General features: G+C 39.8%; 1 protein-coding gene across 2 annotated transcripts in view; it reads right to left on the reverse strand.

The window, feature by feature from the left end:
- Positions 1–13851, reverse strand: part of RNF217 (ring finger protein 217) — a 59129-nt gene that overhangs the window by 22261 nt on the left and 23017 nt on the right. The window contains exon 2 of one of the 2 annotated variants that reach the window (XM_085217379.1): positions 4788–5021. The exons of the other annotated variant lie outside the window; for it this stretch is intronic. Within the exon in view, the coding sequence (XP_085073505.1) occupies positions 4788–5021 (234 nt within the window). The remainder of the gene's footprint in view (positions 1–4787; positions 5022–13851) is intronic. 2 annotated transcript variants of the gene reach the window in all.

The following is a 13851-nucleotide window of genomic DNA, read 5'->3' on the forward strand; positions in this document are numbered from 1 at the left end:
CTAATTTATGTTTCCAGAATCCAACATGCACAACAGTCACCTTTGGTTACTAGCTTACTGCCCTGACCAATAACCCCAAAATCTTCTTCGAGCATCATGTCTTCCAATACCATACATCACAGTGATCCACTGCTAGGAAGACATGATATAGCAGACACCACATTGCATTACTCAGTGTTTATTATGCCTAAGGCAAAGAATGACCTTGTGTAGTCACAATTAAGTGCTCTACAACCTGGAATCTTTTATTAGGTACAATATTCAGTCATTTGAGATGGAATCTGAACGAATCCATCTCAAACAAACCCACCATGCCAACAGATCTGGGAAGCTGCAAATAAGAACTGCTTACTTAGAAACCTGGTAACAAATTGAAACAAGTTTTTTTTGCTGTTTTGTGTTTTGAACTTTTAACAAACATTTGTCACATGCTCTATTACAGCACACATGTAACTACAAGAAATGTAGCACACTGACATCAGATCTTTCCAAACACATCATTTAGAAAACACTGAAATAAAAAATGAGGCTGCAATCACAGATTTCAGAATACATTAATCAGTGGCCCTGATTAATTGAACTAAAGGGATCTACTTCATGACAAGATTCGGAGTTACTAGTTTCCTTTTTCATCTTCCACAAATCTGAATTAGTAAATGGATTTAAGATTCTGAATGAGCACATGACTTCTCTCAGTCATTACATACCATCTGAACATACACTATGCAGACAAACAGAAGTATGTTATTTTAAATACTATTAACCTTATTTTCTTGGAAGAAGTAGACGAAAAAAAAAACAACAACCTTAAATGTATTCTAACTTGGATTCAGTGAACCAGCACGGAACGTGCTCAAGAAAAAGGAACACTACAGGACAACTACATCAGTCTTTCAGATTCTTACTCCATGCTTCCTCTGTTTTTCTGAGAATACCATCAGATGATTTGCTTTATCTTTAGAATTAGTACATAAATCATAATAAGGACTCAAATTCAGATAATTCAAAGCAGCAAAATACAGTATAGTCCAGCAAAACAGACGCTATTTCTGAAAAAAATATGTTTTTCCAAATATAAACTTTTCCATTTATTTTATGACTTCCATTTCAGTTGATCAGAATTGAGAGGATACACACAAACTTATGACAGCTGAAGGTCAATCTCCCTTGAAATAGAAAAGATTACACAAGTTCTCAGACTAACCCTCTTGGTTCTCAACTTTCTCACACGCTGATCTTTGAGGCTAATAATTTCCATTTTCTTAGACAGTCAGTGAAATTATTTAAACTTTCATTTCCTCACCTCCCAGAAGCCGACCTTCCAAAATTGGTAGGTAACAGCAATACAAAGCACTGCCCACTATGACATGACGTTAGCAAAACTAAGTTTACATTAAAAATTTTCTGAGAACTTGAAGCTGCAGAAAGATTAATAGGATTCTCTGCAGCTTAATGGAATGCTAGCTACATATTAGAGTGACTGAAATAATTATGCAGTTAACTGATTAGTTGAATTACAATATCTATCTACAGTTACACAGTTAATTCATTCCAAAATAATTATTGGTTACTGCCAAAACAGTTGCTTCCTCCTCATCATCAATCCATCCTCTTTCCTATACCAGCTGAAAATAAGCAACAACAAAACAAATCTTGTATCCCATTGAAGCTGATCTTTCATCCAGTTCCCAGTGTGGCACTGAAACATGAATATGAACAGAAGCAAGTTGGCAAGAACGAACAGCTAAGAACACAGAGGGAGTGTACAGCAAAATTACCACTTCATGAGCAGTTTAGGCTTAATGCTGACTGAAGTGATACATAGCCATGAAAGTATATGCAACGCAAGGTTCAAATTTGATCAGAAAAAGTTGAAGAACTCACTAGTATCAGCTACACAGATCTATACCATCACAATACTTCCACAATTACAGACTCCTGACAGTTCTAGAGCACTAGAGTTTCAGAAACTTCTCAACAGTTCCAACAAAAGATAGTTTACGTAAGAATCACGTTGAAAAAAAGCTTCACACTTCTGAAGTCAAACATACTTTACGTGACGGGTATCTCTTCACAGAAGTGACCAAGAGAATTTTGTTATGAACATCACAGACTAAGGCAGAAAGCCCAACAATCAAGAACAACTTCTTCACGACAGGTCGAAAAGCCAACTCTAAAAAGGTGAAACCTAAGGCTTATGGGAGAAGAAAAATAAACTCACAGTAAAAAGCCAACATTCTCTAGTGAAACCCATCTGTTCTATGCGTAAGACTTGAACTACCATTTTGTTGAATTTTTTGCACATTTTCTTCAGACCTTGGGCACACCAACTTTCAGCAGAGGTTTATTGGAATCTTTTCTTTGATTGAATCTTACATTCCCAATTTGATTCAAGGCAAAGGGCAGGGATCTTTCCTTACTTAAAGCTAGGATCCCTCTTGTGACATGAATACATGATGCAGGATACTAGATAGTTAATCTGCTGTATGGTGTTCTGTTAAGTGACACTAACAGGATAAAGAATGTTTCAACAGCCAGTTTTCCTTTCCTACCTCTCCTCCTCTGCCAACGTGTGTGCACAGGTTAACTTTCAAGGATTACATCAAGACTTTGGTTTCTAAAATGAGGAGTAGCCAACTCTGAACTGCTAGGCTTACCTCAGTTTAGCTAACAAAACAGATATACCAAGAAAGAATACTCAAGCTGATAACTTTTATCCTTCTTTAAATTTAGATGTTAGCTTTATTTATAATTTAAAATAGGGTATCTATTGTTAGAAAGCCATTAATAACATTTTAAAAATATCTTTTCAAACGTACTCTCAGATTTTACAGTGTCTTCCTGTCCCTGCATATAGTACAGCAAGGGTACTGGGAAAAGCCCTTCTGTGATCCTGACAGTAACTTTCTGCATGGGTTTTCCCCATGCATGACTCTGTTATTCTGAAAAGGCAGCACTTCGAGTGCTGGTGCTTCAGTCCAGAATTCCTCTGAAGCAATTACTGCTCATATTGCTCCTAGTCTTTGGTCAGATCTCTTCTATGCTACATGTGGAAAAAAAGAATCTTCACCTCCAAGGAGCCCATAATTCAAGACAGAAAAGAATGTATGAAAAAAATCACGTTAGAATATAAGAAAACTGAGATAATGGTCCACAGTTCCACATGTACATAAGGACAGGTACTTTTTTCTTTTTTTAAACGTCTCGACCTTGTAGCAACTCTTCTGTGTACTGAGCTTCTACCAATTTGCTAAAACTTTACCTACAATGGAACACAACACAGGTTCAAGGATCAGTCTGAAGCTCTGGACCATGAGTGTCCGTACTGTTTACCAGTACTTTCCCAAGTGTATTTCTGTCCTGTATCAACTAGACATTCCTTACACATGGGTACAGCCAGCTCAAAGTACATATTTTGACAGTGTTCCCAGGAAGAGACTCTAGCTCTGCAGATCAGGACTACACAACATTTTATCACAGGACCAGGGAACTGCTTCTGGCTTGTACTACATCAAGCATCAGGCAGCTTCAGATTCTTTCTTTGATTAGGATTTCTGGGGAAGTGGTGAGAACATTTTAACCATGGCATCTGAACTCACAGCATTCATAAGCAAAGGACTCTTTTGTGCTCTGAAGATAATGAACAAATTGAGTTGGCATGCACATACTACTTACAACAGCTGCACAACCTTAAGAGAAGCTGATGCAAAAGCATTACAACAGCTGGTCTACCTTGGACCATGCATCCTGTCTGTATCTGAGAGGATATTAAATGGATGGCTGAAGAAGAATGGCTGCAGGCAAAAAGAATTTAACCTGCAGTTTGGAATTCCTCCACCTTTGCTTAAAATGCCAAGAATCTGAAAATCTTAAGTCCAACACTAGATTTTGTGGCTACTTATATATAATTCAAACACTGCAAAGAAACAGGAAGGAAGCTCAGAATTCAAGAGTTAGCTTTGCTGAAGTTTCAACTGCACTGGATACACAACCTTTTACTTTTTAATCCCTACATTGGGCTCAATCTTATGTTGTAATTAGGCCTATCTAAACAACCATCTAAACTCCTACTGAGAAAAACTGGTTTGGTCAGGGAAGGCCAGCTCAATCATGACATTAACCACAACAAATCTAATAACTGGATGTAAAGCTAATGAGAAGCATGATGCTGCAGACAGAACTTTCATCTTTCGGAACCAAGATGTACCTTCAGGGTTCAAAGCCTCTTCTAACTGAAAATCTTGCTTTTTAGTCCCCGATTTAAATCGGTATAAGCAAACCTTCTACTTGAAGGAACTCTGAAAAATGCTTTTTGATCTTCCTCCAATTTTATGTACTAAGAGTCATGAAACCACAGTAATCTTTAACCTCTAGTAAGGGATTAAAGAAATCAAAACCAAGAGGCAGGACAGACAATATCTCTAGTTCTTAGGAAGGAACAAGCAACAGGAAGCCATCACCTAACATAGTAAGTACCTCGAATTCATTTGCTCATTTTCAGGAAATAATCTATTTTTGCCAGTTGTGCAGCTAGAATTAACAGTTACAGTGTAATTCCCCTTCCCCAGTCTCTTCTGATCATGATTACTGTTTGCACATGAGAGAAGAAAGAAAATACTATTAAAATTAAAAGATGTCAGGCCAAAATTATGCCACCTATCAAATAAGGACTAAAGTTCACCTGTTCAAGTAGCTAGAAGTGAATTAACTAGTTAAAGCATCGATGTACTAATGCTGTCCTACTTTTGCTGTGCCATCTAATCCACAGCTCTGGCAAGCATGCTCACTTTGTATTTGTTCTCCAATTTGGCAGGGGTAGGAATGTGGCCTCTCCTCCGGAAGGTTGTAAAGTGCTTGCACTGAGGGCATGGCTTCGTGCTGGAGTCGATGCGGCTGAGTTCCAGGAAATATTTATACTTGATAATGTCCTCGTGGGGCAGGTTATAGAGGACAGTTGTTTCATCCAGGTGTTCGCTGCACTCTGTGATCGGGCATTTTATATCTGCTTGTCCCAGCTGCACCTGCATATGAAAAAACAGAAGAGCTGCGTGACCTTTTGCTTGGAAAAGGTACTACTCTGCAACTATCATAGAAGCAGACTCTTGCAAATTCTAAATTAAATTGAATTGTCTTGCAGAGTACTCTAACAGTCCACACACTATCAAGCATAACATCTTAAAATTGTTTTTACTTATTCCAAGGACATAGCCATTTTTCCAGAGGATACTTTCCAAATCCAAACAGAAAAGCCAATTACCCTTATAATAACTGCAGTTTTAAAATATATAGTCTCAGTGTACGTACCATGGCGATGTACTCCATGAAAACAAAACATGAACTTAAATTAGCAGTACCCAAGCTATACTCCAAGCTTTAGCTGTGATGGCCAACTCTTCACTGTCGTGGCTCACAAAGACATTGAGAAAATAGGCAGTAGAAACATACGTATATTGCTTCACCTCAAAATGTGCTGGGAATCACAACACAGAGAAATTAAAGTCAATTTAAGATCATCAACTGACTCAATGCTAGCCCTGTTGCTCTGCCTTGCTGCTAGCAGCTCAGTACATGCCATACTGCACGCACAGAACACGTCAGTTGAGCCCGGGGCTGGCCAAGCTAATAAATTTTCCCAGTACTTGAAGTGCCATAAAGTTAAAAAAAAAATCCAACACTAAAAAATCCCTAAGATGATGACCAAAACAGAAACACACACAGAAGCAAATTCAATCTGTCAGGGATGAAACTGTTGCTGATGCAACAAGGCCTGATGGTCTCAAGCTGATCCATATGGCCAGTTACCTGCAACACAGGTCCTGGATCTTAGGCCAGGGTTGGACCCAGGCCTGCACCCTTTGCGCCTGTCAGACTTCTCTGACTTGGAGACTGACTCCGTGCCAAAACAGCACATCCTCAGCAGTGTAGCTACATTTGCTTGGCACTGAGCCCGAGTTAATAAACACTGCTGGGTCTGAGAAGCCTGCAAGGCCCCAGCATGAGCATGTTCACGTCTGCCACAAGCGATGCTGAGAAAATGAGTGTTGACTGCAGACATGGAGCTGACCACCAGCTCAACTCCTTCCTCACCTAACTTCTCCGTGCAGGGAGGACTGTGGATGGAATCAGCCTCTCTTTCTAGAAATTGTTTCAAGGCAGGTCAGTCCAGTTAATTTATACTGTTTATTCTTCAATAGGCTCTGGTATTGGAATCTCTTATATACGACAGTAACCTCTCAAATTCTGATGCAGATTTCCCTACTCCATGGTGACGATGAAAGACATCTTACACCAGAGACTACTAATGCAGTATTTAATCTAGGAAAAAAAAAAATAAAGCAACAATGCTGTCACTGCTGCCCCAGTTACAGAGCCACGGGCTCTAACTGAACAATAATTTAGCCATTTAGAGGATTGAAAAAGACACAGCAAAATGTTATAAAACCTATGGTTCATATTGACTTTAAAAAGAAATCCACACTGCACTACCTTTAGTCTCCCAGCAATGCAGTGGATCCAAAACAGAGTGAAGAAAGGAAGCAGGTAACTACAAGACAGCAGCAGTCCATCTGGAAACCAGAACACAGCAAATGCTCTGCACAGGTCAGGGTGGAGGGAGACCTTCCCATGGAACAGAGGAGGTACACCTGTTCTCAGGAGGCAAATGCTCCAAATTTCACATCCAGACAAGACTACCACTACATGCAAACAAAGATAGGCTCAAATATTCTGGCTTTTACATGGATCAGAGTGAAGTGAGAGGAGTATATGGTTGAAGACACTTTTAAACAAAGAAATAACAAAAAAAAAAAGACAAGAACCCACGTGCTGAGGCAATGACCAGTTTTATATCTGGAAGACAGAAAGGCATCTGAAGCAGCATGTGAAAACTGAACTCAGGTGTGTGGCATCACTCAAATTTCTTCTTTAATTTTTAAACTACTTCTCAGAAAGTCAAAATACCTCAGTTTGACACACATTCAAAATGAGCTACAGCCACGGCACAATAAGATCACAACGTCATGACAGCACATCTCTATTTTAAAAGGGATGCTATCATCTGAAATACTGAATGTATGGCTATATCATGTGATCTTAAATATATTTACTTATGCTCTCTACTTCTTATCAAAGTATTTTTGACAAGAAATAGGGGTCTCCGAGCAATCTAGTCACATTAGTAGAAATCTTGATGCCCGAAAAGCTTTGCTGATGCTCAAGTCTTTCAATACTGGCAGCTCATGTTCTAGCAATCCCGGCCCTTCACAGGTGCTCCCAGGAGGCATATATAGACTTTAATTTTAAAAAGAAAAGAAAAATATACTCTTCCTCTGCTGCTGCCTACCCCTCCTGAGAGTCTAATTCCAACAGCTCTCTGCATCACAGAACACCCACAACTTCTGAGACCAAACACATATCAGTATTTTATTTCAGAACACTTGTACTTTCAGTTGAAATTTATCATCCAGTACATCTGTGCTAAACAAGCAGAAACAAAAAAAAAGTCTCATCCTCAAGAAGTCAAATATGCTAACCTAGGAGAAAAAACTTTACAGGAATGCAAAAACACTGTGGCATTACTACGAGGATTAATAAAACAGTCTATTTAAAGAAGTGCACAGTAATTTAAAGTCAAATAGGCAAATTAATCCCATCTACAGCTACTTGGGTTTTTTATTTCTTTAAAGAATTAGGAAAATACACAAGTGGGTAAGCCTTTTTGCTAGGAGTAAGCTGCAGAGGAGAAACACTTCACACTGAGAAGGCTCACTGCATTAGACATTTAAGCTGGTTGTTAAATAAATAAATAAATATATAACATGCTATTTAGAACAAACCTGCATTTACAACACTGAACACTTCCTATTTTTCATGCCCACGCAGAATATGATTAAATATGTGGTAAAAGTCAAGTGTGGTTTCAGTGCTTATTTTGAAAATATGTTTTACACCCACTTCAAGTAAATCATTTTTATCTTCTGTAATAGTTTCAGCCTTTCAAATTTGGCAAAGATTGATTCTTTTCCTATGTTTTGAATGGGACTGAGTGAACAGAGCTGTTTTGCTCATTAGCAGTAACTTCAATGGAGCCTTGTCTTACCAAAACAGTCTATCTTTGTTTGTGCACTAGGATCAGCAACTGATGCAAGTACAGCTTTAGAAGTAGCTTGTTGGCTACCTGCTGCTGCAGACCCCTGAGGTACTGTAGAACAGGATAAGAAGAAAAAAATTTAACCTGGGTAATAGCTGTTACATTTTTCCCTTTTTTTTTTCCCCAAAGGAAATTTTGAAGAGCCTTATCCCTTAACAGCTGAACACAGTATCAAAAGACTGAGTTTTAAGAACTATTTGAATTTCAAAATACCACCATGTATCAAAAACTTAAGAGCACTCAATATACACAACAGCATGGTATATTTTCACTGCATGAGGAATGATTGATGTGTCTAAAGGTAGCTGAGTGGCAATGCAATGGTAAGTGTCAAATTGCATTCAGTTCTCACACCCTGCTGTGCTTCACTAACGCAAAGCATCTCTGGAAGGGCTGGTACTACTTACAATCCTTCATATGGAAACAGGCTCTCATGACTTCCATGCTATATAGAGGTAATGCTTAAACTATCAAAACAGCAGTACACCTCCCCATTTTCCCTAATTCTTGACATTTTATCACAAAATATTGGAGGGGGGCAGAGACTCTCAACCAGTCCACACACTGCTCAAAAAAGACCGCAGTGCTATAAGTAATAGGAAAGGATGCTATGGTCATTTGAGTCAGAAACCTGAGCAGGGGAAATAATTTTTCACAAAAAACGAAATCTTTGTTAGCTGCACAGAAAGTGAAGATCAAACTACACAAGAAGCACTAATTCGTGCCTCTCGCTTAGCCTGGCCATACCTAGCTGGAAAGCAACCTGTGTGGGTAAATTTGGGGGATGTATTCCTGAAGAAAAAAAAAAAAAAAGGGGGGGGCCATTCTGCTTTAAAACAGACAGATACAAACCAGCATCGTCTGAATTAAACTTTACTCTTAATTCAGAGATACATTAGCTAAACAAACCAGTAAACTGTCAACTATTAAGCCAAAAGAAAAGTGAACAATAACATGCTTAGTCTGCATCGCTGTAGAATGATTAAATTTTTACTACTACTAACTTCCCCTGTAATCTAATGTGGACTTCACATTTTAAAAAGAATACACAGATGCAAACAAAGGGACAGTCTCATCTGTAGAACTTTCGTATTCTACTGATTAACAAACAGAAGGAAGTTCCTTTTATTTACAGGCAAAATTCTACTGCTTCTAGTTTACTGAATATATTGCACACTCATTTTTGCTGGTAAGTTTCAAATTACTGAAGAATTACTTTCTTCACTTCTGGTAAGCAGAGAGTGACATCTTGAATTGTTTCTTAAAGACTAATCATACAGGTTTTTTGTGGAAAATTCTTCAAGAGCTCACCACGGCTCAGGGCTCCACAGTGATCGGTGCTAATCAAATGAAATTGAAATAGACATGATTCAACAAGTAAACCAAATAGGAATAAAAAAGGGCTGTGTAAACTTTTAGTAAACACTTCGCACCTGTCTTTAAGGTTGTATTTCCATGATCATTTTTGTGATGCAAGTACTAACTTTAGCAATCCACATCCCGTCTCCACGCTATGCCAGTACTGTCCTGGCACTCTCCAAACTGATTTTACAAAAAAAAAAAAAAAGTAATCCTATGAAACAGATTTCAGTCTGTCTGCGCTTACTGCCAAACTACACAAATCCTCAGCGATTCAAAACAAGTGAGAAGGAACAGCTTAGAAGTAAGAGTGATAGGCTCCTTAAGTCACAGAATCACAGAATGGTCTGGTTTGAAAAGGACCACAATGAGCATTTAGTTTCAACCCCGCTATGTGCAGGGTCACCAACCATCAGACCAGGCTGCCCAGAGCCACATCCAGTCTGGTCTTGAATGCCTCCTGGGATGGGGCATCCACAACCTCCTTGGGCAACCTGTTCCAATGAGTCACCCCCTCTGTGTGAAAGACTTCCTCCTAACATCTAACCTAAACCTCCTGTCTCAGTTTAAGACCATTCCCCCTTGTCCTATCACTATCCTCCCTCATAAACAGGTATCCACCCTCGTAAACAGATCGTATCATCAGACTGGGTTTCTCATATGCATTGCACATTTTCAAAGTTCTTGCTCTGTGGTTCACCAATCATATTCCCACCACAAGTTTCATTTGTACCTCCCTTCTATTCACTTCTCTACGTGGCAGACTTTTTGAACTCTTCAGTAAGCCACCACACCGCCCCCTCTGCCAGCTGCCACCTGTAACCTTGCTCTAGTCTGCAGCCATCCCTCTACTACTTAGGAGGAAGAAATCTCACCAGTGACAGGTATACTGCTGTTCTCAAAAACTTCTAGGAGGAGTTCAAAATGATGAGGGTCTACCTCATGCTGGTGCTGAATTGTAATTGTTAGTCCTCAGTTTTAATCCTTATGCCTTGCGCAACAACCAAAACAACTATAATGACCAAACTATCTTCACAGTGGAGAACAAAGAAGGCAACTGGCAAGATGCAAAAGTAGCTGCAAACATTGGCAACATTTTTAAGTTGCCTGGTAGGAAAAAGAAAATCCCTCTTTCCCATGACAGAGTGCAAGAAGCTTAAACCTAACTATTTCCAGGACCAAAATCTTACAAGTATTAATATACAGTGACAGTTGTCTGGGTTAATTTTTCTAAGTGGTCATTTATTATTTGCACATTCAATCCAAGACCTACTCTTAAAAAAAAAAAATAGATTTGTGTGTCACATGCTCACATAGACTAACTTGGAAACTGTACCTCTCAATGTCCTCTTTCATGTCTCTGTCTTCCTTTCACATTGATAACACACACCTGGCTGAAGTCAGGACACTAATGTGGCTCCTGCTCCATGTGACATTTATAATGAGAAAGTCATCTGAACCCAAGCATTTCAGGCATCAGGACACACTAGCTCTTTCAGCTGCACCGTTACATGATTTGCGTAACAATCACACTGTCAGTGCTAAAAGAGAAGCAGAATCTCAGGGCTTTTGAGGAACATTTCAACATACTGTCCTTCACTTGAAAGACATGCAAAAGTAAGAAGCTGGGCAGGAATGACAACAAAAGTAACTGCAATCCAACCATTACATCAAAGGTTGGACCCTTCTACTCCGAAAGCAAGCCTGCTAAACTCAACTGGTTTTCCAGCCTGGGATTCTGACTACAACCATTCCCCAAGATTGCAGTACAGAGCTCAGTCACACAAGCCCACACCTCCAGCAGCCTACAGCAACCCCAGCCAGCAGAGCCATACCAGCTCAGCAGCCCACCAATGTTAACTGTGGTTAGCCTCCATCAGCTCCCCACTCTACCCTTTCACCTCATGCTACACTTCTCCAGAACCAAATCATTTAGATCAGAAAATATTTTATCTTAGCAACGCTTTAAGACAAGTACATTGCATTTGGTCATGTTTCTACACTTTATCACTCAGTGAACTTACTGCACACGATCAGAAAGCATAGAGGCTGTATCCTCTCAGTTCTGTTTTTGGTGTCTGAATTGAGCTAAAACCCACATTAGAGGCCACAGCAAGCCTTGTGCCCACACAAAACCAGAACTGTTTAACCTGGGCCACTGCCTGCCACTGGGACAATTTCTGACAAGGGGCAAGGCAGAGTTTCCCCTGCAGATATGGCAGACAGGAAGCTCCCATCACCTCATAGAACTGGAGGTCACAAGATGAAGCAGTCTCTACCTCCGGTTCTGGCAGGCATGTGGAGGCAGAATGAGGGGGAAGGCCTGGCTGAGGTGGAAGGAGGGCAGCCCAGCAGGAAGTGGTATAGGAACTGCAGGCTTCGGAGGAACCTGACCCAAACCCACAGGTCTCTCAACACTCATTAAAGAGAACAAGGAAGTGCGCAACAGCTCTCTAGTTTTGTTCAAGTTTGCATATTAGCAATTCTAAGTAGTAAGGAATGGGAAAATTATCGTGCTCACAAGACACACTTGCCTTTGGTAGAAGAGACAAAAACTCATAAGAGTTTTGAAGATGGCAGACTGAGCCAGGTACCCATCCTCGTGGGAATGGAAAAGAGTAAAACATACTCAAGCCCAAGTTGCTACTGCCTGCTGATGGGACCAAAATCCCATAGGAGCAGGTGTGGGAAAGGACTGCTGGAAGGAAACAGGGGTCCAAGACCATCCACGTACCATGATACACTCAATGCCTTGGCCACTGCTGTTCAGAGAAGCTTAGAAGATTTAGGAAATGGGAGCAGAGAAGCAGCAAGACCTTCATGCAGCCAACATTTGTCAGGCTTCCAGCATCAGGAAACACAGCAGAAAAATAACACAGAGCACACAACCAAAACAAACCAACTCTGACAGCTGATATTTGTAAAGCAAATAAGATAAAGATCAGTTAACTCTTTAGTCAGGAGGCTTAACTTTAGGTGAGAACAGTCTGCTTTCCTACACCCAGTATAAAGCCTGTAAGAACTCATCTGCATTTGATTTTGTTACCAGCCCTGTACATGTGTGACCAGTGAGGCATGATCAGGCTGCAAAAAGCCCAGGGTGGTGCTGAGTGAACAGCTTGAGCATGGGGGACCCAAGCACAGCCACAGTGACAAGCACTCTACTACAGCCATAAGATGACACATCCCACTTCAGTGTGCCTGGAACAAGGTCCCAAAAGCTACAAGGTCATGGCGCAATTGTTTACTACAACTTACTTAGTATGTTTTCCCCCCCAGTCTAACATTCAATTCTTCCTTTCCAATTAAGATTAAAGCAGCATGCAGAGTTACTTGAGCAGGTCATTTTATCTATGCCAGTCTCTGATAGGAGCAAGAATTGAAAAGGAACACTGTTGTTTCCTCATCTCACTTACAGAAAAAAAACAAACTTTGAGTAGTCAAGCTCTGGCTTCCAACAGGTTCAGACTGGATTAACCAGGTTGAGATCAGTTCCAAAGGATTAATACTGGTCAGCTATTAACAATAATCAGCATTAAAACTAAAGCAAGCAAACAAAATGTTTCCTTATGAATCTGTAGTCAAGAAATCAGCAAAGGCATATATGAGTAATTGCAATGTGTAAATTAACAACTTCTTCCTCGGAATCCTTTCCTGTGCTTTCTTGAAGATGGACAAAATTAGCACCTTTAAGAGTGAAAACGGTCTCAAAAATCATTGAGAAGCACTACTTCAAGTTTTTATGCAGAACAAAGAAAAAAATCCATCAACTACAGTGACATTTCCTATACGTATTGAAAAAGAGGAGATGAATAGCTCATTCTTCAACAGTTTACTAGGCAGGGTTCAAACCAGACACAGAAGCTACAAAAAGCTCTTGAGATCCCACTCAGTACTACATTCCAGGAGATAGTTATAGAAGAAAAGTGTCACCATAGACAGACAGGTGGTAACAGAAAAATAGTAAGAAATTTTTAACACAAATCTCTCAATTATTCTGGCTGATCACAGCCCACAGTCCATAGAAAAGGATAAACGTGTTATTATAATCCTTAAATGTAGGTCATAGCTTTCTTAAGGAAGGCAGTACAACTACTTCACTTTTTTGCTAGGAGTGAGGTTGTAGGCAAGTTTTCTTGTGCACATTAACAGGCAATGTCTTGACTCTTTGACCATCAGACATGACAACAAATTCTACCAACCTTCTCTTGACAGACCTCATACACAAACAGCCAAGTTGCTTAGGAGCAAGTTAAAGAAATTCTTAAAAATACTTTCTAATGTGTAGAAACATCTGTCTCCTTAGATTCAAGGTAAAATTCCTAAGCCATCACTTGGCTTCC

This window comes from Meleagris gallopavo, chromosome 2 (assembly GCF_905368555.1).
Source record: "Meleagris gallopavo chromosome 2, MGAL_WU_HG_1.1, whole genome shotgun sequence".
In the NCBI taxonomy this organism is placed as follows: domain Eukaryota; kingdom Metazoa; phylum Chordata; class Aves; order Galliformes; family Phasianidae; genus Meleagris; species Meleagris gallopavo.